This window comes from Tamandua tetradactyla, chromosome 17 (genome assembly GCF_023851605.1).
Source record: "Tamandua tetradactyla isolate mTamTet1 chromosome 17, mTamTet1.pri, whole genome shotgun sequence".
Lineage (NCBI taxonomy): Eukaryota > Metazoa > Chordata > Mammalia > Pilosa > Myrmecophagidae > Tamandua > Tamandua tetradactyla.
This window is the reverse complement of record NC_135343.1, coordinates 34,689,201-34,717,147: the sequence shown is the minus strand read 5'-3', so window position 1 is coordinate 34,717,147 and position 27,947 is coordinate 34,689,201. Positions and strand designations below refer to the sequence as shown.

At 37.4% G+C, this 27,947-nt stretch overlaps 1 protein-coding gene across 6 annotated transcripts in view; it reads right to left on the bottom strand.

Annotated features, from left to right (window-relative positions):
- The window catches only part of COMMD1 (copper metabolism domain containing 1), a 225,920-nt gene extending 198,216 nt beyond the window's left edge, over nt 1-27,704 (bottom strand). For all 6 annotated transcript variants that reach the window (XM_077134336.1, XM_077134337.1, XM_077134341.1 and 3 more), the window contains exon 1: nt 27,500-27,704. In XM_077134336.1, coding sequence (XP_076990451.1) covers nt 27,500-27,676 — 177 coding nt within the window. In that variant the 5' untranslated portion in view covers nt 27,677-27,704. The remainder of the gene's footprint in view (nt 1-27,499) is intronic.
- Nucleotides 27,705-27,947: the final 243 nt, after the last annotated feature.

The window sequence follows — 27,947 nt, the reverse complement described above, 5'->3', positions numbered from 1 at the left end:
ATTGGTAACAGAGTTCAGCAGGAGTTAGAAACAGGGTAAGACAATGGGTAATTGAAGCTGAAGGGATACAGACTGTGCAACAGGACTAGATACAAAAACTCAAAAATGGACAGCACAATAATACCTAATTGTAAAGTAATCATGTTAAAACACTGAATGAAGCTGCATCTGAGCTATAGGTTTTTGTTTTGTTTTGTTTTGTTTTGTTTTGATTTTACTATTATTACTTTTATTTTTTTTTTCTATATTAACATTCTATATCTTTTTCGGTTATGTTGCTAGTCTTGTAAACCAATGCAAATGTACTAAGAAATGATGATCATGCATCTATGTGATGATGTTAAGAATTAATGATTGCATGTGTAGAATGGTATGATCTCTAAATGTTGGGTTAATTTCTTTTTTTCCGTTAATTAAAAAAAAAAAAAAGAGAGAAGGGATAATTGGAGATGAAGGGATACAGACTGTACAACGGGACTGGATATAAAAACTCAGAAATGGACAGCACAATACTACCCAATTGTAATGCAATTATGTTAAAACACTGAATGAAGCTGCATGTGAGGTATAGGTTTTTTGTTTTTGTTTTTTTTGTTTTTTTTCTTTCTATTATTGTTTTAATTCTTATTCTGTTGTCTTTTTATTTCTTTTTCTAAATAGATGCAAATGTACTAAGAAATGATGAATATGCAACTATGTGATGTTATTAAGAATTACTGATTGTACATGTAGATTGGAATGATTTCTAATTGTTTTGTTAATTCTTTTTTTAATTAATAAAAAAAAAAAAGATTAGAGCAGATATAAATGAAATTGAAAACATGAAAACAATAGGGAAAATCAATAAGACCAGAAGTTGGTTCTATGAGAAAATCAATAAGATTGATGGGCCCTTAGCAAGATTGACAAAGAAGAAGAGAGAGGATGCAAATAAATAAGATCAGAAATGGAAGAGGAGACATAACTACTGACCTCACAGAAATAAAGGAGGTAATAACAGGATACTATGAACAACTTTACGCTAATAAATACAACAATTTAGATGAAATGGACGGGTTCCTGGAAAGACATGAACAACCAACTTTGACTCAAGAAGAAATAGATGAACTCAATATACCTATCACAAGTAAAGAAATTGAATCAGTCATTCAAAAGCTTCCTAAAAAGAAAAGTCCAGGACCAGACAGCTTCACATGTGAATTCTATCAAACATTCCAGAAAGAATTAGTACCAACTCCCCTCAAACTCTTCACAAAAATCGAAGTGGAGGGAAAAATACCTAATTCATTCTATGAAGCCAACATCACCCTCATACCAAAACCAGGCAAAGATATTACAAAAAAAGAAAACGACAGGCCAATCTCTCTAATGAATATAGATGCAAAAATCCTCAATAAAATTCTAAAAAATCGTATCCAACAACACATTAAAAGAATTATACATCATGACCAAGTAGGATTCATCCCAGGTATGCAAGGATGGTTCAACATAAGAAAATCAATTAATGTAATACACCATATCAACAAATCAAAGCAGAAAAATCACATGATCATCTCAATTGATGCAGAGAAGGCATTTGACAAGATTCAACATCCTTTCCTGTTGAAAACACTTCAAAAGATAGGAATACAAGGGAACTTCCTTAAAATGGTAGAGGGAATATATGAAAAACCCACAGCTAATATCATCCTCAATGGGGAAAAATTGAAAACTTTCCCCCTAAGATCAGGAACAAGACAAGGATGTCCACTATCACCACTATTATTCAACATTGTGTTGGAGGTTCTAGCCAGAGCAATTAGACAAGAAAAAGAAATACAAGGCATCAAAATTGGAAAGGAAGAAGTAAAACTATCACTGTTTGCAGACGATATGATACTATACGTCGAAAACCCGGAAAAATCCACAACAAAACTACCAGAGCTAATAAATGAGTACAGCAAAGTACCAGGCTACAAGATCAACATTCAAAAATCTGTAGCTTTTCTATACACTAGCAATGAACAAGCTGAGGGGGAAATCAAGAAACGAATCCCATTTACAATTGAAACTAAAAGAATAAAATACCTAGGAATAAATTTAACTAAAGAGACAAAAAACCTATATAAAGAAAACTACAAAAAACTGCTAAAAGAAATCACAGAAGACCTAAATAGATGGAAGGGCATACCGTGTTCATGGATTGGAAGACTAAATATAGTTAAGATGTCAATCCTACCTAAATTGATTTACAGATTCAATGCAATACCAATCAAAATCCCAACAACTTATTTTTCAGAAATAGAAAAACCAATAAGCAAATTTATCTGGAAGGGCAGGGTGCCCCGAATTGCTAAAAACATCTTGAGGAAAAAAAACGAAGCTGGAGGTCTCGCGCTGCCTGACTTTAAGGCATATTATGAAGCCACAGTGGTCAAAACAGCATGGTATTGGCATAAAGATAGATATATCGACCAATGGAATCGAATAGAGTGCTCAGATATAGACCCTCTCATCTATGGACATTTGATCTTTGATAAGGCAGTCAAGCCAACTCACCTGGGACAGAACAGTCTCTTCAATAAATGGTGCCTTGAGAACTGGATATCCATATGCAAAAGAATGAAGGAAGACCCATATCTCACACCTTATACAAAAGTTAACCCAAAGTGAATCAAAGACCTAAACATCAGGTCTAAGACCATAAAACAGTTAGAGGAAAATGTTGGGAGATATCTTATGGATCTTACAACTGGAGGCGGTTTTATGGACCTTACACCTAAAGCAAGAGCACTGAAGAAGGAAATAAATAAATGGGAACTCCTCAAAATTAAACACTTTTGTGCATCAAAGAACGTCATCAAGAAAGTAGAAAGACAGCCTTCACAATGGGAGACAATATTTGGAAATGATATATCAGATAAAGGTCTAGTATCCAGAATTTATAAAGAGATTGTTCATCTCAACAACAAAAAGACAGCCAACCCAATTACAAAATGGGAAAAAGACTTGAACAGACACCTCTCAGAAGAGGAAATACGGATGGCCAAGAGGCACATGAAGAGATGCTCAATGTCCCTGGCCATTAGAGAAATGCAAATCAAAACCACAATGAGATATCATCTCACACCCACCAGAATGGCCATTATCAACAAAACAGAAAATGACAAGTGCTGGAGAGGATGCGGAGAAAGAGGCACACTTATCCACTGTTGGTGGGAATGTCAAAGGGTGCAACCACTGTGGAAGGCAGTTTGGTGGTTCCTCAAAAAGCTGAATATAGAATTGCCATACGACCCAGCAATACCATTGCTAGGTATCTACTCAAAGGACTTAAGGGCAAAGACACAAACGGACATTTGCACACCAATGTTTATAGCAGCATTATTTACAATTGCAAAGAGATGGAAACAGCCAAAATCTCCATCAACAGAAGAGTGGCTAAACAAACTGTGGTATATACATACGATGGAATATTATGCAGCTTTAAGACAAGATAAACTTATGAACCATGTAATAACATGGATGGACCTAGAGAATATTATGCTGAGTGAATCCAGCCAAAAACTAAAGGACAAATACTGTATGGTCCCACTGATGTGAACGGACATTCGAGAATAAACTTGAAATATGTCATTGGTAACAGAGTTCAGCAGGAGTTAGAAACAGGGTAAGACAATGGGTAATTGAAGCTGAAGGGATACAGACTGTGCAACAGGACTAGATACAAAAACTCAAAAATGGACAGCACAATAATACCTAATTGTAAAGTAATCATGTTAAAACACTGAATGAAGCTGCATCTGAGCTATAGGTTTTTGTTTTGTTTTGTTTTGTTTTGTTTTGATTTTACTATTATTACTTTTATTTTTTTTTTCTATATTAACATTCTATATCTTTTTCGGTTATGTTGCTAGTCTTGTAAACCAATGCAAATGTACTAAGAAATGATGATCATGCATCTATGTGATGATGTTAAGAATTAATGATTGCATGTGTAGAATGGTATGATCTCTAAATGTTGGGTTAATTTCTTTTTTTCCGTTAATTAAAAAAAAAAAAAAGAGAGAAGGGATAATTGGAGATGAAGGGATACAGACTGTACAACGGGACTGGATATAAAAACTCAGAAATGGACAGCACAATACTACCCAATTGTAATGCAATTATGTTAAAACACTGAATGAAGCTGCATGTGAGGTATAGGTTTTTTGTTTTTGTTTTTTTTGTTTTTTTTCTTTCTATTATTGTTTTAATTCTTATTCTGTTGTCTTTTTATTTCTTTTTCTAAATAGATGCAAATGTACTAAGAAATGATGAATATGCAACTATGTGATGTTATTAAGAATTACTGATTGTACATGTAGATTGGAATGATTTCTAATTGTTTTGTTAATTCTTTTTTTAATTAATAAAAAAAAAAAAGATTAGAGCAGATATAAATGAAATTGAAAACATGAAAACAATAGGGAAAATCAATAAGACCAGAAGTTGGTTCTATGAGAAAATCAATAAGATTGATGGGCCCTTAGCAAGATTGACAAAGAAGAAGAGAGAGGATGCAAATAAATAAGATCAGAAATGGAAGAGGAGACATAACTACTGACCTCACAGAAATAAAGGAGGTAATAACAGGATACTATGAACAACTTTACGCTAATAAATACAACAATTTAGATGAAATGGACGGGTTCCTGGAAAGACATGAACAACCAACTTTGACTCAAGAAGAAATAGATGAACTCAATATACCTATCACAAGTAAAGAAATTGAATCAGTCATTCAAAAGCTTCCTAAAAAGAAAAGTCCAGGACCAGACAGCTTCACATGTGAATTCTATCAAACATTCCAGAAAGAATTAGTACCAACTCCCCTCAAACTCTTCACAAAAATCGAAGTGGAGGGAAAAATACCTAATTCATTCTATGAAGCCAACATCACCCTCATACCAAAACCAGGCAAAGATATTACAAAAAAAGAAAACGACAGGCCAATCTCTCTAATGAATATAGATGCAAAAATCCTCAATAAAATTCTAAAAAATCGTATCCAACAACACATTAAAAGAATTATACATCATGACCAAGTAGGATTCATCCCAGGTATGCAAGGATGGTTCAACATAAGAAAATCAATTAATGTAATACACCATATCAACAAATCAAAGCAGAAAAATCACATGATCATCTCAATTGATGCAGAGAAGGCATTTGACAAGATTCAACATCCTTTCCTGTTGAAAACACTTCAAAAGATAGGAATACAAGGGAACTTCCTTAAAATGGTAGAGGGAATATATGAAAAACCCACAGCTAATATCATCCTCAATGGGGAAAAATTGAAAACTTTCCCCCTAAGATCAGGAACAAGACAAGGATGTCCACTATCACCACTATTATTCAACATTGTGTTGGAGGTTCTAGCCAGAGCAATTAGACAAGAAAAAGAAATACAAGGCATCAAAATTGGAAAGGAAGAAGTAAAACTATCACTGTTTGCAGACGATATGATACTATACGTCGAAAACCCGGAAAAATCCACAACAAAACTACCAGAGCTAATAAATGAGTACAGCAAAGTACCAGGCTACAAGATCAACATTCAAAAATCTGTAGCTTTTCTATACACTAGCAATGAACAAGCTGAGGGGGAAATCAAGAAACGAATCCCATTTACAATTGAAACTAAAAGAATAAAATACCTAGGAATAAATTTAACTAAAGAGACAAAAAACCTATATAAAGAAAACTACAAAAAACTGCTAAAAGAAATCACAGAAGACCTAAATAGATGGAAGGGCATACCGTGTTCATGGATTGGAAGACTAAATATAGTTAAGATGTCAATCCTACCTAAATTGATTTACAGATTCAATGCAATACCAATCAAAATCCCAACAACTTATTTTTCAGAAATAGAAAAACCAATAAGCAAATTTATCTGGAAGGGCAGGGTGCCCCGAATTGCTAAAAACATCTTGAGGAAAAAAAACGAAGCTGGAGGTCTCGCGCTGCCTGACTTTAAGGCATATTATGAAGCCACAGTGGTCAAAACAGCATGGTATTGGCATAAAGATAGATATATCGACCAATGGAATCGAATAGAGTGCTCAGATATAGACCCTCTCATCTATGGACATTTGATCTTTGATAAGGCAGTCAAGCCAACTCACCTGGGACAGAACAGTCTCTTCAATAAATGGTGCCTTGAGAACTGGATATCCATATGCAAAAGAATGAAGGAAGACCCATATCTCACACCTTATACAAAAGTTAACCCAAAGTGAATCAAAGACCTAAACATCAGGTCTAAGACCATAAAACAGTTAGAGGAAAATGTAGGGAGATATCTTATGAAATTTACAATTGGAGGCGGTTTTATGGACCTTAAACCTAAAGCAAGAGCACTGAAGAAGGAAATAAATAAATGGGAGCTCCTCAAAATTAAACACTTTTGTGCATCAAAGAACTTCATCAAGAAAGTAGAAAGCCTACACAATGGGAGACAATATTTGGAAATGATATATCAGATAAAGGTCTAGTAACCAGAATTTATAAAGAAATTGTTCAACTCAACAACAAGGAGACAGCCAACCCAATTACAAAATGGGAAAAAGACTTGAACAGACACCTCTCAGAAGAGGAAATACAAATGGCCAAAAGGCACATGAAGAGATGCTCAATGTCCCTGGCCATTAGAGAAATGCAAATCAAAACCACAATGAGATATCATCTCACACCCACCAGAATGGCCATTATCAACAAAACAGAAAATGACAAGTGCTGGAGAGGATGCGGAGAAAGAGGCACACTTATCCACTGTTGGTGGGAATGTCAAAGGGTGCAACCACTGTGGAAGGCAGTTTGGCGGTTCCTCAAAAAGCTGAATATAGAATTGCCATACGACCCAGCAATACCATTGCTAGGTATCTACTCAAAGGACTTAAGGGCAAAGACACAAACGGACATTTGCACACCAATGTTTATAGCAGCGTTATTTACAATTGCAAAGAGATGGAAACAATCAAAACGTCCATCAACAGAAGAATGGCTAAACAAACTGTGGTATATACATACGATGGAATATTATGTAGCTTTAAGACAGGATAAACTTATGAAGCATGTAATAACATGGATGGACCTAGAGAACATTATGCTGAGTGAGTCTAGTCAAAAACTAAAGGACAAATACTGTATGGTCCCACTGATGTGCACGGACATTTGAGAATAAACTTGGAATATGTCATTGGTAACAGAGTCCAGCAGGAGTTAGAAACAGGGTAAGATAATGGGTAATTGGAGCTCAAGGGATACAGACTGTGCAACAGGACTAGATACAAAAACTCAAAAATGGACAGCATAATAATACCTAATTGTAAAGTAATCATGTTAAAACACTGAATGAAGCTGTATCTGAGCTATAGGTTTTGTTTGTTTGTTTGTTTGCTTTTTACTATTATTATTACTTTTATTTCTTTTCTCTATATTAACATTCTATATCTTTTTCTGTTGTGTTGCTAGTTCTTCTAAACCGATGCAAATGTACTAAGAAACGATGATCATGCATCTATGTGATGATGTTAAGAATTACTGATTGCATATGTAGAATGGTATGATTTCTAAATGTTGGGTTAATTTCTTTTTTTCCATTAATTAATAAAAAAAAAAAACATTTTCAGACAAAAAAATCACTGAGAGAATTTGTGACCAAGAGACCAGCTCTGCAAGAACTACTAAAGGGAGCACTAGAGAGAGATATGAAAAGACAGAAGAGAGAGGTGTGGAGAAGAGTGTAGAAATGAAGACTATGAATAAAGGTAAAAAGAAGGAAAACTAGATATGACGTATAAAATCCAAAAGGCAAAATGGTAGAAAAAAGTACTATCCATGCAGTAATAACACTAAATATTAATGGATTAAACTCCCCAATCAAAAGATATAAGACTGGCAGAATGGATTAAAAAACAGGACCCATCTATATGCTATCTACAGGAAACACATCTTAGACCCAAGGATAAACATAGGTTGAAAGTGAAAGGCTGGGAAAAGACATTTCATGCAAATAACAATCAGAAAATAGCAGGATTAGCAATACTAATATCTAAGAAATTAGACTTCAAATATAAAACAGTTAAAAGAGACAAAGAAGGATACTATATATTAATAAAAGGAACAATTCAACAAGAAGACATAACAATCATAAATATTTATGCACCGAGCCAGAATGCTCCAAAATACATGCAGCAAACAGTAAAAACACTGAAAAGAGAAATAGACACATCTACCATAATGGCTGGAGACTTCAACATAGCACTCTCATCAAAAGACAGAACATCTAGACAGAGGATCAATAAAGAAACAGAGAATTTGAATAATACAATAAATGAGCTAGACTTAACAGACATTTATAGAACATTATACCCCACAACAGCAGGATACATCTTTTTCTCAAGTGTTTATGGATCATTCTCAAGGATAGACAATATGCTGGGTCACAAAGCAAGTCTCAATAAATTTAAATAGATTGAAATCATACAAAACACTTTCTCAGATCATAAAGGAATGAAGCTGGAAATCAATAATAGGCAGAGTGCCAGAAAATTCACAAATATGTGGATGCTCAACAACACATCTTAGACAACAAGTGGGTCAAGGAAGAAATTACAAGAGATATCAGTAAATACCACGAGGCAAATGAAAATGAAAACACAACATACCAAATCTTATGGGATGCAACAAAGGCAATGCTAAGAGGGAAATTTATTGCCCTAAATGCCTATATCAAAAAAGAAGAAAGGGCAAAAACCGAGGAATTAACTGACCACTTGGAAGTAGAGAAAGAACAGCAAACTTACCCCAAAGCAAGCAAAAGGAAAGAAAAAATTGAAGATTAGAGCAGAAATAAATGAGATTGACAACATGAAAACAACTGAGAAAATCAACAAAACCAGAAGCTGGTTCTATGAGAAAATCAATAAGATTGATGGACCCTTAGCAAGATTGATAAAAAGAAGAACAGAGAGTTGGCAAATAAATAAGATCAGAAATGGAAGAGGAGACATAACCACTGACCCCACAGAAATAAAGGAAGTAATGAGAGGATACTATGAACAACTTTATGCTAATAAACACAACAATGTAGATGAAATGGACAACTTTCTAGAAAGGCATGAACAACCAATTTTGACTTGAGAAGAAAAAGATGACCTCAACAAACCAAACACAACTAAAGAAATTAAATCAGTCATTAAGAAGCTCCCTGTTCTAGTTTGCTAGCTGCCAGAATACAACACACCAGAATCGGACTGGCTTTTAATAAAACGGGATTTATTTTGTTAGTTTTTCAGAGGAAAGGCAGCTAACTTTCCACTAAGGTTCTTTCTTACGTGGGAAGGCTCAGGGTAATCTCTACTGGCCTTCTCTCCAGGCCTCTGGGTTCCAACAACTTTCCCAGGGGTGATTCCTTTATGTATCTCCAAAGGCCTGGGCTGCGCTGCAAGTGCTGAGATGAGGTATGCCGAGTTTCCTGGGCTGTGCTATGTTGTGCTCTCTCATTTAAACACCAGCCAATTAAGTCAAACGTCCTTCATTGCAGCAGGCACACCTCCTAGCTGACTGCAGATGTAAATCAGCAACAGATGAGGTTCACGTACCATTGGCTCATGTCCACAGCAACAGAACAAGGTACCTTCACCCGGCCAAGTTGACAACTGTTTTGACTAGTGCATTTCCTAATATAACTTATGTAGACAGCTTAATTGAACACCATAAGTACATGGAACCTTGAGTAGGACATGAAATTTTGTAGGTTTGTTCAGAGTGATGCCCTGATAAATCCCAGAGTGATTTGAACAGTGAATAAATAAATATTTGCAAAGTCCCCTTCAGGGAATGGTGAGAGAGGGGGAACATTCAACTTTCCCAAGTTGAATTCTTGATATTTTCACAAGCACTGCTGACAATCAAAGCTACAGGTTAAGTCCCAGTCTTGGGGTTTGTTCATATAAAACTCTACCCCACAAAGGATACATCAAGCATACTTAAAATTAGGCCTAAGAGTCACCCCCAGGAGAACCTCTTTCATTGCTCAGATGTGACCTCTCTCTCCAGCCAACGCAACAAGCAAACTCACTGCCCTCCCCCTGTCTACGTGGGACATGACTCCCAGGGGTGTGGACCTTCCTGGCAACATGGGGCAGAAATCCTGGAATGAGCTGAGACTCAGCATCAAGGGACTGAGAAAAAACCTGGAATGAGGTGAGACTCAGCATCAGGGGATTGAGAGGGCCTTCTTGGCCAAAAGGGGGAAGAGTGAAATGAGACAAAACAAGCTGTCAATGGCTGAGAGATTCCAGACAGAGTCGAGAGGTTGTCCTGAAGGTTATTCTTAGCAATAAGTAGATTTCGCCTTGTTGGTCAGGGTGTGTTGGGGAGGCTGGGGGAAACTGCCTGAAGGTGTGGAGCTGTGTTCCAGTGGCCATGTTTCTTGAAGATGATTGTATAATGATATAGTTTTCACAGTGTGGCCGTGTGATCGTGAAAGCCTTGTGTCTGGTGCTCCTTTTATCTACCTTATCAGCAGACGAGTGAAACATGTGGAATAAAGATGAAAAATAGGGGGAACAAGTGTCAAAATAAATTTAGAGTGAAATGCTGGTGATTGGTGGGGGGGGTAAGGGTATGGTATGTACAAATTTTTTTTCTGTTTTCTTTTTTCTTTTTCTGAATAGATGCAAATGTTCCAAGAAATGATAATGATGATGAATATGCGACTATCTGATGATATTGTGAATCGCTGATTGTGTATGTAGAACAGAATGATCAAAAGTTACGAATGTTTGCATTTGTTTGGTGTTTTTTTTGGTATTTTTTTAAAATTTAAAAAAGTTTTTAAAAAGTAACAACAATATGTTTCAATGATATTAGTTATTATGAAGAAAGTTAAGTTCACAGGTTTTCATATCAAGCAGCATATGGTCAAAGAAGAATTTTAGTTTTCTAAAAGAAGTGAGACATAGCTGTGTCACACTGTTAACAGCTTCTTTAGCAGTTTCAGTACATGGGAACAAACTACCACCACAGCTTAAATACAAGTCCAGTTCCTGGTAGAAAGAACAATTATGATTTAGTAAACTTCAGAATGAGAGCATTACACTGGTTTTGATAATTATGAAATAAAAGTAAAAGGCACTATACTATGGTGATCAAAATTCAGTATTTTGAAGAGTGGAAAAATCAGCTTTATGATTTAGGACCAACCTCCCAACCTGTGGATCATATCTTTTGCTCTGCTTCCTTCTACTGCACTCATGTGACCATTCTGTTATTTACTGAAAATCTGCGCTAAGTAAAAATAGAAAGTGGAGAAATTTAAATTAATTTTTATCCTTCTAAGCACCTTTAATAAAAAGTATCAATACACAGTAAGCAGAAACCATAACTAAGATCACGACTTTCAGGATTACCTCTGACATTAAAAAAGCTCATACCCCAAAGTCCTAAAATCAATAAAAAAAAAAATGGTGCAGGAAAATGAGCTTCCTTGAACCCTGGGAAGCTGAAGTAGACACTTGGATACCATAATCTGCTGTGATATCCCTACATGAAAAGGTACTAACACCACTAACAACAAGTACTAACACCAAGTTTGGCAAGACTGGTATTTTAAATATTTCTTAATTTGCATTGGTGATATGAGACAGAACATAAAAGGACAGATGTACAGAAAGAACTCGGTTTTCCGAGCAGAATAACCACGGGGACCAAAAGAAGCCAAGGTAAGTTAAGTTTGCATTTTCTCCTGCCCTATGTGACCATTTCCTCACAGAGAAGGATTTTGTATCTTCGGCTAAGTAAATCAGCAACTTCATTTAACCCTACAGTAGATAATGGTGGGTGGTCAGTGTGTTCTCCTTAACAAAAAAGTAAACATGTCTGAAACTGCAGAGAGCTACACAGTTTGGTAGCTAATGCTGAAGTAACTCATGCTTCACATTATTTGAGCTCTCTTTTCCAAAGTATAAATTTGATTTTATGTCACTTGCCCAATCAGAACTTTTCACTGTCTCTTTGCTGCTTACAGAATAAAGTCCAAATCTATTAGTATAGCATTCTCGACAATCAAGTCCTCTATTTCCCCTTATACATCACGTTTCACAGCAATCTTACTAGCCCTTAAACTCACTACAATTCCATACTTCTTTACCTAATGCTGTCTTACCTCCACCTGCAGTTCCTTATTCTGCTTGCGGAAATTTTATTCTCTAAACCTTACTTAAATGTTAAATTCTACTAGTTGGAATTAATTACTCTTCATTTATATGGCTTTATATTTTGCTTTCAATTCTTATTATTTAAGTACATGTTCATCTCCCCATGGAAATTATAGGCTCCCTGTAAAATACAGTATCTTTCGCATCTTTATATTCCCCTAATACTTAGCACAATATTTCACAAATAGTTTAATGAATATGGAAATGAATGAAAGACTCCATACCTGTTTTATCATCTGATTAAAAGCAATGTTTCAATTTTGCATACTCTATATTGTTTACTTAGCTAAACAGAAGAAAATTAATGACTATACCTAACCCAATGGTTCATAATTTAATAACAAAAAAACATTTTGAAAGGTACTCTATAAAAAGTGGTGTTTTCTGTTTTCAAGTTCACTAATTCAGACAGCTTTCAAATCTTAATATTCTGAATGCCTGAAAGAACAGCTTATTATCTGCCTCAGCAAAATCTCTTGAGATGAGATATCCTGGAAGCAATTTGCTGCCTTCTACATTATCCAAGTTTAATTACAGAACATTACATTAGCATTACATTAAATTACCCTGTTATTCAACAAAAAGATCTATAATTTTAGTCACTCTGGAACAAATGTACACAGTAACCCAGAAATCATCCAAAGCAAAGACAATGGTGATTCAATGAAGTTGATTCTTAATCATTTTCCTCCGAACAGATGTTTATCCCCATCTTATCCTTCTCCCATATTAGTAATATACAAGTTTTCACCAGATGCCTATAATGGATCTTTTAAGAATTATAATTAACAGTACCTCTGGAATTACTCCACGTTTGTTTATTTTAATAAAAATTCAAGGTACAAAATTTTGAGAGAAAAAAATTAAACCTCACAAACTTTCATAAGATAATAAAATAACCACAAAGCTATAAAAATAAATTGGAAACAGAAGCTTAAAAACCAGATGAAGAATGTAAGACTTTATCCTTAAGGTTATTCATTAGAATGTTTCCTGCATTGGTCCAAATTCCTCCAAAATATAATCTCACCTCATAGATGAAGGTCAAAAAACACCAAGTTTTCTAACCTCATAATACAAAACATTATAAAACCAAGACCTGGTCATTTAAATTCATTTAAATTTCCTTAGAAATGAAAGAAACTACAAACAGAAAACAAAGCATAAGGACTGAAAATACTAAAATCTTCCAAAGAGGGAGGGAAAGGCAGGTTGAATTCAATGAACTAATGACTTCAAAATTGTGAGTTAATTATATCACCATCTAGGATATTCTCAAACTATCAATTAAGCATGAGAAAAGAATTTAAAAAAACAAACAAAACAGTCCCACACACCCTCTCTTAGGAGCTACGTGAGAATGTGCTCCACCCGTATCTGGAAAGAGAAACACTGTTAAGCTGAGCTCCAGTGAAAAGATGGAGCCTACTGCAGTGCATATTTTGGCCTGTTCAGGTGATACTTTGAGACTTAATTTGGCCCCAATTAAAGTAAATTCCCTGCACAGTCACATCCTCATCCAAGACAGAGACTATCATGAACCTGCTCACCCATATTCATGAAAAACCCCTTCCTTGGAACTCAAGGTAGATAATGAGAAAGAAAATTAGTTCTGTGTTATTTCATTTTTTCCTTTAGGTCCATTGTACCTAATAAGTAGGCCTTTATTTTCCATTTCTCTTTCTTTGTCTGTCTTATAGAATGAGCTAGGAACTACTCTAAAACACCTATATATTACTTTAAATGGCACCCAGCACTCTATGTCTACCTTTTCAAAATGCCTATAATCATTGTATTAATGTCTATATTCCTCAGGAAACTGTACGGTCATGAAAACAGAGAATAAATGTGCAATGTTTACTGCTGCATCTCAAACACAGTGCTTAGTATTTAATTAAGATGCTCATTAATATATATGAGATGAATAAATGCAAAAAATATTAATACTGGTTATGTCAGAAGATGGCATTAAATGTTTTCTTTCTTCCCAAATCTGCATCTTTTCTTTAATACAGTTGAATAATGTTTGTAATAAAAACCAATAAGGAAAGTAGACAGGTAGCTGATGTTTTTTAAAATCTACAATAAAATTCAGCATCCTTTAGATGATACTACCCAAATTGCAAGACATACAAAAACTGTATTACCACAGGATTTTCCTTTCCAGTCAGTCCTAATTCTCAAACAAAATACAAATTCTTATTGTTTCAAGAGGAGGGACAGAAGCAGTTGTTTAAAACATTAAGTTTCTTATACTCATTTACAATTATAATTCTCAATACCATGTTATCAATAAATTATTTGTCAAGGTTAAATCAGCTTTCATGTGTTGATAGTATTTACTCGATAGATCCTTGGGCTTACGACATTAAAATTTATATTATTTTATATTTGTGTGATACATATAGCATTTCCTACCTGTCTGAGGCATGACCTCACACCTGCCCTCCTTTCCAGACACCCTTACTATAACACCTTGGAGGCACCCAGAGCATTGGCTGCTATTACTTTGAAGACAGTCAGTCCTCAAGCACATCATGTTTTGAGAAAAGAGTACATACCCAAATGTTTTCCCAAATACTTGTACCCAAGCCCCTGGCACTTAGCCCCTTTGTCCCCCAACCACATATAATCAGAAAAGTGGTTGCCTTAGTGCCAACATACTTGATTGAACTTCTTGCCATCTCACTGTCTGCCCACTATTATGTTTAGGGTAGCTGTGGCTCTCCATGCATAAGTTCCCCTAATAAATGCTTTTGGGCTTATCACCCTGGCATTCAATGCCTCTTTCTTTGGAATATCAACTGGCCTGGTTGTACGGCAGTTTGGGGCAGTCCCAGCTGCATTTTCTTCTTTCTTCTTTCAGGGTGACACCTGCTCCTGGTTTATGAGGACACAACAATATTATACTAACAAACAGAAATTTTATGTCCACTGAATATGAAAAAAAAAGCCCAAAATCAAATTCTATCTCCTACTAAGAACATATACTTAGTAACAGAAGCATATTAAAATGTGTTATTTACTACAGACATCACATGCATAAAGAACAAGTCAGTGAAATTCCTTAAGACGACACCAAGCAAATTATGTTTAGTTCCAATTTCTAGATTTTTATCAAATAATCAACTTCTAAAAATAATTTACATATTATATTGCTTCCTAATAGTAAATATTATGAGCTTAAGAACAGCTGTTTAGAAAGAGTTAGCAAACTTTTCTGTAGAATCAGAGTAAACATTTTAGATTTTGAGGGCTGTATGGTCTCTGTCCTAGCTACTGAACTGTTACTGTAGTACTAAAAGCTACTATGGACAAGATATAACAAATCAGTAGGGTGTGTTTCAACAAAGCTTTATTTACAAAATCATGCACCTGGCCAGATTCATCCCACTTGTATTTTATTTCCTAATCCTTGGTTTAGAGTATTACACTTTCTAATTCTCCCCATACAGAAATAGTATAGGTTTTCTCTCAATGTGTACTTTTTAATGACATTCTCCACATTTGAGCAATATCTATTTATTCACTTAACTGCCTACTACATCAAGAAACGATACTGTGTTTAAGGGATAAAGAAGAAAAAAAATAAAGTATTTGTCCTCTTAACACTTAAATTCTAATACAAGAATCAACAAATAAACAAGTAATAAATGCACAAATATAATTTGAGGTAAAAAGAGTAGGGGGAGGAGTAGAGACTCTAGATAGTTCACAAAAGATCTATCACAGGAAATGACTTTTACAGAGAGTAAATGAAGCAAATGAACAATCCATAAAAACATCTGGAGGAAAAGGAGGGGGTCAAGATGGAGGCTTAGAAATGTGCGTGTTTTAGTTCGTCCTCCAAAACAACTACTCAATAACAAGAAACAGTACAGAACAGCTCCTGGGGCCATGTCAGTGACTGGACACACAGCGTACCCCAGTCTGGACCAGCTGGACCGGCTGCGAACCTCCCCAGAACCGTGAGATCCCGAAGCCGTGGGAGCCAGCGCCCCTCCCCCACAGACTGCTTCCCAGAGGGGAAAGGAAAGAGACTTTAACAGCAGCAGAGGCTGAGCCCAACCAAACACCAATTGTGGCATTAATCAACAAATTCTGACTACTAAAAATAGGCCCCCAGCTCAGGTGAGCCTGGTCAAAACTGAGGTCGCTTATTTTTGCCCCGGTGCCAAGGGCGCAGGGCTGACAGAAAAAGGAAACAGACTTTTTTGTGGCTGTGTTTCTACAAAGGCTTGACTGCCTCTGAATTGGGCAGCAGGACTTCTCAGGCTGCAACTGCCCCGGGCATAGGCAGAAACAAGCTCCTTTCAGGGCTTGTCTCGCGCCTGTGCCTTCCCAAGGGGAGAGGTGAAGGCCACCTCAGGTGGAATCCCTCCCTCAAGGAATTCAGACACCAGGGCTCGGTAATTTGAAGCCATTAAAACCAGTCTACAATCTCTCCTCTGTCTCCACCACACCCCCAGCAGGGAGAGTCTGCCAAAGTTAAAGATACTGCATCATCGTATGGTGGTGGCACGTGCAGGCAGACAAGCACCACATACTGGGCAGGATAAGAAAAACAGAGCCCAGAGACTTCACAGGAAAGTCTTTCAAACTGCTGGGTCTCACCCTCAGGGAAAACCGACACAGGTGACTCTTTCCTCCTGATAGGAGGCCATTTTGGTCTGGGAAAATCCGGCTGGGGTCTAGAATACCTACATAGACCCTCCTCAGAGTGGGAGGAAAAAGGCACAATACAAGCAGGGCAAGAAACAAGAAAACAAGAACTGAAAAATTCTCCTCTGTTAAACAAAACCTAAGCTAGAGGTCCAGAAAAAACTGAACTGAATGTCAAAGAACAGATAGACAACAAATTCATGCAGCGAGAAAACCCTAGGTAAAAGAAGTGAAAGCAATCTCCAGAATAAACTAATTACGGTAATTAAATGCCTAGACGCCAGCAAAAAAATAACAAATCACACTAGGAAAATTGAAGATACAGCCCAGTCAGAGGAACAAACCAACAATTCAAATAAGATACAGGAGCTGAAACAATTAATTCAGAATATACGAACAGACATGGAACACCTCATCAAAAACCAAATCAATGAACTGAGGGAGGATATAAAAAAGGCAAGGAATGAACAAAAAGAAGAAATCAAAAGTCTGAAAAAACAAATCACAGAAAATATAGGAATGAAAGGCACGGTAGAAGAGATGAAAAAAACAATGGAAACCTACAATGGTAGATTTCGAGCAGCAGAACAAAGGATTAGTGAACTGGAGGACGGAACATCTGAAATCCCACAAGAAAAAGCAAATATAGGGGAAAAAATGGAAAAATATGAGAAGGACTCAGGGAATTGAAGGACAATATGAAGCGCATGAATATATGTGTTGTGGGTGTCCCAGAAGGAGGAGAGAAGGGAAAAGGAGGAGAAAAACTAATGGAGGAAATTATTACTGAAAATTTCCCAACTCTTATGAAAGAATTAAAATTACAGATCCAAGAAGTGCAGTGTACCCCAAAGGGAATAGATCCAAATAGACATACTCCAAGACATTAACTAATCAGAATGTCAGAGGTCAAAGAGAAAGAGAGAATCTTGAAAGCAGCAAGAGAAAAGCAATCTATCACATACAGGGTGTATTAGTTAGGGTTCTCTAGAGAAACAGAATCAACAGGGAACACTTGCAAATATAAAATTTATGAAAGTGTCTCACGTGACCGTAGGAACACAGAGTCCAAAATCCACAGGGCAGGCTGCGAAGCCGATGACTCCAATGGATGGCCTGGACGAACTCCACAGGAGAGGCTCACCAGCCAAAGCAGGAATGCAACCTGTCTCCTCTGAGTCCTCCTTAAAAGGCTTCCCATGATTGGATTTAGCATCACTAATTGCAGAAGACACTCCCCTTTCGCTGATTACAAATGGAATCAGCTGTGGATGTAGCTGACGTGATCATGACCTAATCCTATGAAATGTCCTCATTGCAACAGACAGGCCAGCGCTTGCCCAATCAGATGAACAGGTACCACAACTTGGCCAAGTTGACACCTGTCCCTAACCATGACACAGGGGAAGCCCAGTAAGACTATGCATAGATTTCTCAGCAGAAACCACGGAGGTAAGAAGACAGTGGGATGATATATTTAAATTACTAAAAGAGAAAAACTGCCAACCAATAATTCTATATCCAGCAAAACTGTCCTTCAAAAATGAGGGAGAAATTAAAACATCTTCAGAAAAAAAAATCACTGAGAGAATTTGTGACCAAGAGACCAGCTCTGCAAGAAATACTAAAGGGAGCACTAAAGACAGATACGAAGGTGGAAGAGAGAGGTGTGGAGAAGACTGTAGAAAGGAAGACTATGAGTAAAAGTAAAAAGAAGGAAAATTAGAAGGACATATAAAAGCCAAAAGGCAAAATGAAGCCCTCAGCCCATGCTCCATGTTTGCCCCAGAGCTGCAGGAGGGCCCTCCTGTCTCACTAAAAAAAAAAAAAAAAAAAAAAAGGCAAAATGATAGAGGAGGGTACTGCCCATGCAGTAATAACACTGAATGTTGATGGATTAAGTTTCCCAATGAGGGGACATGGACTGGCAGAATGGATTAGGGAACAGGACCCATCTATATGCTGTCTCTACTCAAAGGACATGAGTGCAAGGACACAAATTGACATTTGCACACCAATGTTTATAGCAGCATTATTTACAATTACCAAGAGATGGAAACAGCCAAAATGTCCATCAACAGACAAGTGGCTAAACAAACTGAGGTATATACATACAATGGAATATTATGCAGCTTTAAGACAGGATAAACTTATGAAGTATGTAACAACATGGATGGAACTTAAGGACATTACGCTGAGTGAGATTAGCCAGAAACAAAAGGACAAATACGGTATGGTCTCACTGACATGAACTGACATTAGTGAATAAACCTGGAGAATTTCGTTGGTAACAGAGACCATTAGGAGATAGAAATAAGGTAAGATATTGGGTAATCAGAGCTGAAGGGATACAGATTGTGCAACAGGACTGAATGTAAAAACTCAGAAATGGACAGCACAATACTACCTAACTGTAATACGATTATGTTAAAACACTGAATGAAGCTGAATGTGAGAATGATAGAGGGAGGAGGACAGGGGGCACAAATGAAATCAGAAAGAAAGACAGACGATAAAGACTGAGATGGTATAATCTAGGAATGCCTAGAATGTATAATGACAGTGACTAAATGTACAAATTTAAAAAATGTTTTCGCATGAGGAAGAACAAAGGAATGTCATTACTGCAGGGTGCTGAAAATAGATGGTAATTAATATGTTAAAATGTCACCTTATGTGTGAGACTAAAGCAAAAAATGTTTATTTGTTACAAAATTTATATTTTGACTTGTGCATTTCCTAATATAACTTATGTAGATAGCTCGGTTGAACAAATTAAGTACAAGGAACCTTGGGTAGGACATGAGACTTTGTTGGCGTGTCCAGAGTGATGCCCCGATGAATCCCAAAGTGATCTGATCAGTGAGCGGAAAAGTATTTGCAAAGTCCCCTTTGGGGAATGGTGAGAAAGGGGGAAAATTCAACCTCCCCAAGTTGAATTCTTGATATTCTCACAAGCAGAGTGGACAACCAAAACTACAGGCTGAGCGTCCAATCTTGGGGTTTGTTCATACGAAACTTAACCCCACAAAGGATAAGTCAAGCCTACTTAAAATTTAGGCCTAAGAGTTACCCCCAAGAGAACCTCTTTTGTTGCTCAGATGTGGCCTCTCTCTCCAGCCAACACAACAATCAAACTCACCACCCTCCCCCTGTCTACTTGGGACATGATCCCAGGGGTGTGGACCTTCCTGGCAACGTGGGACAGAATTCCTAGAATGAGCTGAGACTCAGCATCAAGGGATTGAGGAACCCTAGAATGAGCTGAGACCCAGCATCAAGGAATTGAGAAAACCTTCTCGACCAAAAGGGGGAAGAGTGAAATCAGACATAGTGTCAATGGCCGAGAGATTCCAAACAGAGTCGAGTGGTTATCCTGGAGGTTATTCTTATGCATTAAGTAAATATCACCTTGTTATCCAAGAGGAAATGGAGAGGCTGGAGGGAATTGCCTGAAAAAGTAGAGCTGTGTTACAGTAGCCATGTTTCTTGATGATGATTGTATATGATATAGCTTTCACAATGTGACTATGTGATTGTGAAAATCTTGTGTCTGATGCTCCTTTTATCAAACTTGTCAACAGATGAGTAGAACATATGGAATAAAAATAAATAATAGGGGGAACAAACGTTAAAATAAATTTAGTTTGAAATGCTAGTGATCAATGAAAGGGAGGAGTAAGGGGTATGGTATGTAAAAATTTTTTTCTGTTTTTGTTTTATTTTTCTGTTGTCTTTTTATTTCCTTTTCTGAATTGATGCAAATGTTCTGGGAAATGATCATGATGAGGAATATGCAACTATGTGATGATATTGTGAATTACTGATTATATATGTAGAATGGAATGATCACATATTAAGAATGTTTTTGTTTCTTTCCTGTAATTTTTTTTAAAAAACTAAAAAAAAAAAAAAAAACATATGTGGAGGAAGAGCATTGCAGGCACGTGGAAGAGCAACTGCAAAGGCCCTGAAGAGGTTCAGAAAACACTTAACATGTTTAAGTAAAGACAAGAGGATTAGTATGGCTGGAAATGGGAAAATGATAACAACGTATGATGTACATTTTAAAAGGATCACCGGTAGCTGTGTGAAGAATAGACTATTGGTGGGGGGGGGGGGGGGAATAGAAAAAGGAAGACCAATCCAGAAGCTGTTTGTTCTAGTTTGCTAGCTGGCCAGAACGCAATATACCAGAAATGGAATGGCTTTTAAAAAAGAGAATTTAATTAGTTGCAAGTTAACAGCTTTTAGGCCGTGGAAACGTCCCGATTAAAGCAAGTCTATAGAAATGTTCAATCTAAGGCATCTAAGGAAAGATACCTTGATTTAAGAGGGCCAATGAAGTTCAAGGTTTCTCTCTTAAGTGGAAAGGCACATGGCAAACACGGTCAGGGTTTCTCTCTCTGCCGGAAGGGCACAAGGCAAACACAGCGTCTACTGCTAGCTTCTTTTTCAGCTCCCCAGGAGGCGTTTTTCTTCTTCATCTCCAAAAGTCTCTGGCCGGTGGACTCTCTGCTTCGGGGTTCTGCGGCGTTCTGCTCTCTCAGAACCTCCTGGCTTTTTCCCTTGTCTTTCTCTAGTTTTTTCCAAAGTGCTGCTTCTTTTAAAAGATTCCAGTAAAACCAATCAAGATCCACCAGGAATGGGTGGAGACACGTCTCCACCTATCAAGTTTAATACCCATACTGATTGAGTCACATCTCCATGGAGATAAGCTAATTAAAGTTTCCAACATACAGTACTGAATAGGGATTAGAAGAAACTGTTGCTCTTACAAGATTGGTTAGGATTAAAACAGTGTTTTTTAAGAGTACATAAATCCTTTCAAACCAGCACACTGTTGCATATATTTCTAGACTTCTAAAATAGGACCTAAAACATATTTCTTTAATTCAAATTGTAGAGCAATCCCTTCCTTACTCTCCTACTACTATTGTCCCCTTCAATGTTACTTTCCTCAAATCCCATGGTTTTTTATAGATGAGTGAAAACTGTGGCCACCAAATGGAAAGTGCTGAAAATTTAGGCACTACTCCATTTTGGTTAGACTCCTACATTTCCTTGGCATTTTTCTTACTGCTTTTCTTCTGGCCTGCGTTCAAATTACTGAGACTCCACAAAGACAAAAGGAAAAAAAAATTGGCCTCTACTATCATCTGTGAGAAAAAAATGTATACCTGCTTAAGAGCAGGAATAAAGTTTTTTTTACTTTTTTTTGTCTCCTCCACCAAAATTCCCTACTGGGTGCCCCCTTGCTGTCAAATAGGCCTAGTTGTCATGTTCTAAACGTGGCCTACATTTTCCTGCCTCATCACTTCTTTACTTAACCTAGAATACCCTATATGGTTGTCCCTCATTTTAGTCTAAAAACTTCTATACTTTCTTCAAAAGCAACACAAATGATATCTCTAAGAAGTCTGCCAGGAAGAATACTAGAAATCAGGTACCTTTTTTTTTGGCATGGGCAGGCTCTGTGAATCAAACCCGGGTCTCCCACATAGCAGGCAACTCTACAACTGAGCCACCGTTGCCCACCCCAAATACCTCTTTTCTGTCTCCAACTGCTTACTTAGATCTGTACTTCTGAGTACCACAGAATCCTTGCATCCTGCTTATTTGCTCATGTTTTTCCTTATCGTAGCCAGACAATATATCTCTGAAAAGGAGCACAAAGACCCTTTCCTTGCTTATGCCTAACAGTCAACATTAAGTCTATAAATTTCAAATCCTTCCTAAGAGAAGAAAAGGTCAAAACAAGTGGTCATCAAGGGGTCTCAGACAGAACTTGTGAAGGACCATCCCAAAAGTCTCCCATAACAAGCAAAATGGTGTGAAATAACCTAGCAAATTTATGGAATTGCAAGACACTGGGTGTTCTATTTTGCTAGTGGCTTGAATGCAATATACCAAAACAATGGATTTTATAAGGGGGAATTTATCAAGTTGCAAGTTTATACTTCTAAGGCCATGCAAATGTCCCAATTAAAGCAAGTCTATAAAAAAATGTCCAAATTAAGGCACCAACGAGAGGTTACCTTTACTCAAGAAAGGCCAATGAGTTCAGGGTTTCTCTCTCAACTGGAAAGGCACATGGCAAACATGGCAATATCTGCTAGCTTTCTCTCCAGGCTTCTTCTTTCACGAAGCTCCCGTGGGGTGTATTCCTTCTCCATTTCCAAAGGTCTCTGGCTACATGGGCTCTCAGGGTTCTCGTGGCTCTGCTGTTCTCTCCAAAATGTTTCCTCTTTTAAAGGATTCCAGTAAACTAATCAAGACCCACATGGAATGGATAGAGTCACAGTTTCCTCTAATTAAAGGTTAATACCCACAATTGGGTGTGTCACATCTTCCCTGGAGATAATACAGTCAAGTTTCCAACTACAGTGATGAATAGGGATTAAAAGAAACGGCTGCTGCCACAAGATGGATCAGGATCAAAACATGGCTTTTCTAGGATACATATCCTTTCAAACCAGCACACTGGGATATCTGAGCACAGAATGAGAAGACAAATTGTCCCGCATTTGAGCCTGGAAAGACAGTGAAGGAATGATTAATGCATATATTGTGACACATTCCAGCACCTACAATTTCTTGCACACTATAGTTGATAGTTGCTCAGTAAATGTAGAAGAACTAAAGTGGGCATTGAAAAGCTATGGCAACAAAGGCCCTCGAATATCTAAACAAGAGGTTTCAATGGGTAGTTATTGGCCCACTGACTGGTCATAAACTTACTAGCTTTCTGTGAAGCCAGTAGACCGATCAATGAGTAAAACATATCCTATCCCACAAAAGAGTAGACATATTGTTAAAACAAGGTCTATCAGAACATTTGGCTGAGTAGGTTTTGAGACTTAGTATGGAGTGCCTTACAATCTTCTGCAGGCCAAAGGAAGACTGCCTATTTATTGAAGTATGCAATAACCTTGCCTCTCAAATATACTGGAGAGTACAGTCATTCAGACAGTATAGAGTTCTACCCAAATAATAACCAAAGACTACACAGTGATTGCATAAATAAATGTTGGGAAATGCTTTTATAAGGACCCTGAATTTTTTTTTTTTAACATGGGCAGGCACCGGGAATCGAACCTGGGTCTCCGGCACTGCAGGCAAGAACTCTGCCTGCTGAGCCACCGTGGCCTGCCCAAGACTCTGAAATTTTAAGACCTTAGTAATGATTGCTTTATAATGAACTGCTAGTGTTGTTTTGATTGCATTATAATTAACTGCTAGTGTTGTTATGAGTCTTCGTTCACTTTAAATGTGTGGCTAAAAATTTAAGGCTCTGAAAGCATACCAAAAGTAAACTCATTGAGAAATACTGATCTAAAAAAACATACAACTTTTTGTAATAGGGGGAACAAATGTTAAAATAAATTTAGTTTAAAATGCTAGTGATCAATGAAAGGGAGGGGTATGGGGTATGTGGTATGTATAAATTTTTTTCTGTTTTCGTTTTATTTCTTTTTCGGAATAGATGTAAATGTTCCAAGAAATGATCATGATATGAATATGCAACTATGTGATGATATTGTGAATTACTGATTATATATGTAGAATGGAATGATCAAAAGTTACGAATGTTTGTGTATGTTTGGTGTTTTTTGGTATTTAAAAAAATAAAATGGAAAAAACATACAATTTTTAACATGCTACACAGGTCTTTCATTTATCAGTTCCTGCTCACCCTTTTAAGCTTATTTCCCACAGCTCTGCCCCTCTCAGTCTGCCTTTCCATATCTTCCACACTATTTGACACCTTCTTGCCTATAATGGGAGAGACTTAGTATGCTAGTTTGAAAGGATGTATGGACCCAAGAAAAGCCATGTTTTAATCAAAATCCCATTTCATAAACGCAGAATAATCCTTATTCAATCCTGTATGTTTGGAACTGTAATTAGATCATCTCCCTGGGAGGTATGATTTAATCAAGAGTGGTTGTTAAACTGGATTAGGTGACGACATGTCTCCACCCATTTGGGTGGGTCGTGATTAGTGTCTGAAGTCCTATAAAAGAGGAAACATTTAGAAAATGAGAGCGATTCAGACAGAGCAGAGCGGAATGACAGACCCACAAGAAGCAGAGTCCATCAGCCAGTAACCTTTGGAAATGAAGAAGGATAATGCCTCCCAGGGAGCCTAGTGAAGGGAAGCCAGGAGAGAAAGCTAGTAGATGATGCTGTGTTCGCCACATGCCTTTCCAGATGAGAGAAACCCTGACCCTGTTCGCCATGTGCCTTCTCACTTGAGAGCGAAACCTTGAACTTCACTGGCCTTCTTGAACCAAGGTATCTTTCCCTGGATGCCTTTGATTGTACACATTTCAATAGACTGGTTTTAATCGGGACATTTTCTCGGCCTTAGAACTGTAAACTAGCAACTTATTAAATTCCCCTTTTTAAAAGCCATTCCATTTCTGGTATACTGCATTCTGGCAGCTAGCAAACTAGAACACTTAGATTTCCTGACACTCAAATGTTAAGACTTTGCTCTTTCATGAGAAACCAGTGGGATTAATACATTATCATCTACTATGCTTAATAGAGGTAAGCAAAAGTCTGTAAGTGTTGCCAGAAGAGACTGGATAACTGCAAAAAGATCATAGAACGTCTACAATTAATACCCAGCACAAAGCCTTTTGTTTAGAAATCATGTTTGCCTTTTATGTTTCCATAAGAATTAGAGACATTTACTCCTTTAAGTTGCTCTTAAGGTAAAGAATTTTGGAACTCGATGTCATCCTGAGCCCTTGGTTTCTGCCTTAACTTAAGCAAAGGTTTTCTCCTTTGTTATTTCTGACCAATCAGGTGTGCAGAGGCTGGGATGCCAGGTACCAGCAAATCTTCTGTTGACTACCCCCAGAACCAAGGGTGCCATGCCAGCTCTGTGGCCCAAAATCACTCAGAAAGGACTAAAAGCAAAGGACCAAAAACAGTAGAGCAATACCTGGATATTAGCTGGCACATAGGGTTAATAGAAAATAAAAGAGTGTTTTCAGGCACTCTCTTCTCTGATATCCTGCAATTTTTCTTAATCTCATAACAACACTAAAGAAACTCAAAATACAGTTCACCTAGAGAAGGTCCCAATACTGGAAGATCCTAAGATACTGTTTAATACTGTTCTTTCTTCTTGGCCTGCAATCCCTTTTCTTCATCCCCCATACATTCAGCAAACACCTCAAAAACCCAGATAGGATGTCAAATTCTCTAGGAAGCCTTCCTTGAACCTTTGAAGAAGATTTGATAGAAATAGGAAGCACTTTGGAGTATATACCTAGAAACGGAATTGCAGGATAGGTCTACCTTTTTTTTTTCAAAGCAGTTTTGAAACAAATAGCAAGTGCAAAATGATAGCAGATAAAATTTCAACACTAACCAGATCAAAGTGATTTTTGGCTGTTTAGACTCTGAGCCTGTTTCCTAATCTTTAAAATAGGTATCCACTATATAAGGCTGTTGAAGAAATAAATGAAATAAGTAAAATATTTGGTTGGAAAGGATGTAGAGAAATAGGAATAGTCATTCATTGTTGGCAGCAATGTAAAATGGTGCAGCCCTTTGGAAAAGAGTTGGGCATTTCCTCAGAAACCTAGGTAAAGAAACACATGACCCCATAATCCCATTACTCTATACACACCCAGAATAATTGAAAGCAGGGACACGAACAAATATTTGCACACTGGTATTCACAGTGTCACTATTTACATAAAGAACACAAAGAAATACTGTCCAGCCATAAAAAGGAATGAAGTTCTAACAAATGCTACAACATGGATGAACCGTGAAGACATGTTAAGTGAAATCAGCCCGATCCAAAAAGACAACTACGGTATGATCTTACTGATATGAGTAGAATATGCAAGTTCATAAAGTCAGAAACTAGCTTATACATTACCAGGGGCCCAGTGGGGATGGGGAAGGGCAATAATGCTTAACTGGTATGGAGCATCTGTTTGGGGTGACAAAAAAGTATGGTAACCTAACACTACGGTGATGATGGAGACCCAACATTATGAATGTAACTAACACCACTGAATTTTACATATGAAAGTGGATAAAACAGGAAATTTTAGGTTGCATATAAATTATCAGAGCAAAAAAAACACCCCATGGAGGTGGAAATCAAAGGAACATAAAACATATACACCTACAAAAGTGAATAATATGGTACATAAACCCAAAACAACATTAATTAAATTAAATTATATGTAAATTGAAAAGTAAGAAATAAGAGAAGTGGAAAATAAAACCAGAACACCATTAACAAGAAGCCAAGCGCTCATCTGTTTGTGGATAGGGTGTTGATATTAAAGCAGGCTGTGTAAAGGAGGAAGTATTTTGAGCTGAGCTTATAGGAGGGTTATAGTGTTAATAACTAATATTGAAAAAGGACATTCAAGTTAGAATTCGGCTAATGAAGCAGCACAAAAAGCCCTGTTCATGTGTTCAACCCTCCTATTTTCTTAATAAATGATGTTTATATATTAGCAACAACAACAAAAAGAATTGAAGTAATTATAGATAACGTCTTCATTCGTTCATTAATTATTGGACTCTGCAGAGAAAATCGGTACCTTAAGAATCCCCCTCATCTTTGCCAAGAAGGGGCGGAATTCCTCGTGTGGCACCTCCGAGTAAAGCTGGTTCCGCAGCAGCTCCTCTGTGATGCCCGGGTGGCCGTGGAACATGCTCTGGGCCAGGCCGCTCAGCAGTCCACCCAAAGACTTGCCGTCCTCAAGCTCGCCCGCCATGGTCTGCGAGGCCCCGCCCCCAAACAGCTGGGCGAGGCCCAGCCACGGAAGCCGGGATGGATCTAAATAGCCTGGGCAAAGGGGCCCTGGGAACCGGGAGTGAAGCGCCCCTGAAGGTTGGCTGCTTGCAGCCCTGAACTGCAAAACTCGATCCCTCTTAAATTGCCACTATCCGTTCAATTTAAGAAGGGTCACTTTGCTTCCGCTGATTTTCTTCATCACCCCTGGGCTTTCTCAAAGGGGAGATCATGTGAGATAAGGTAGCATCTTA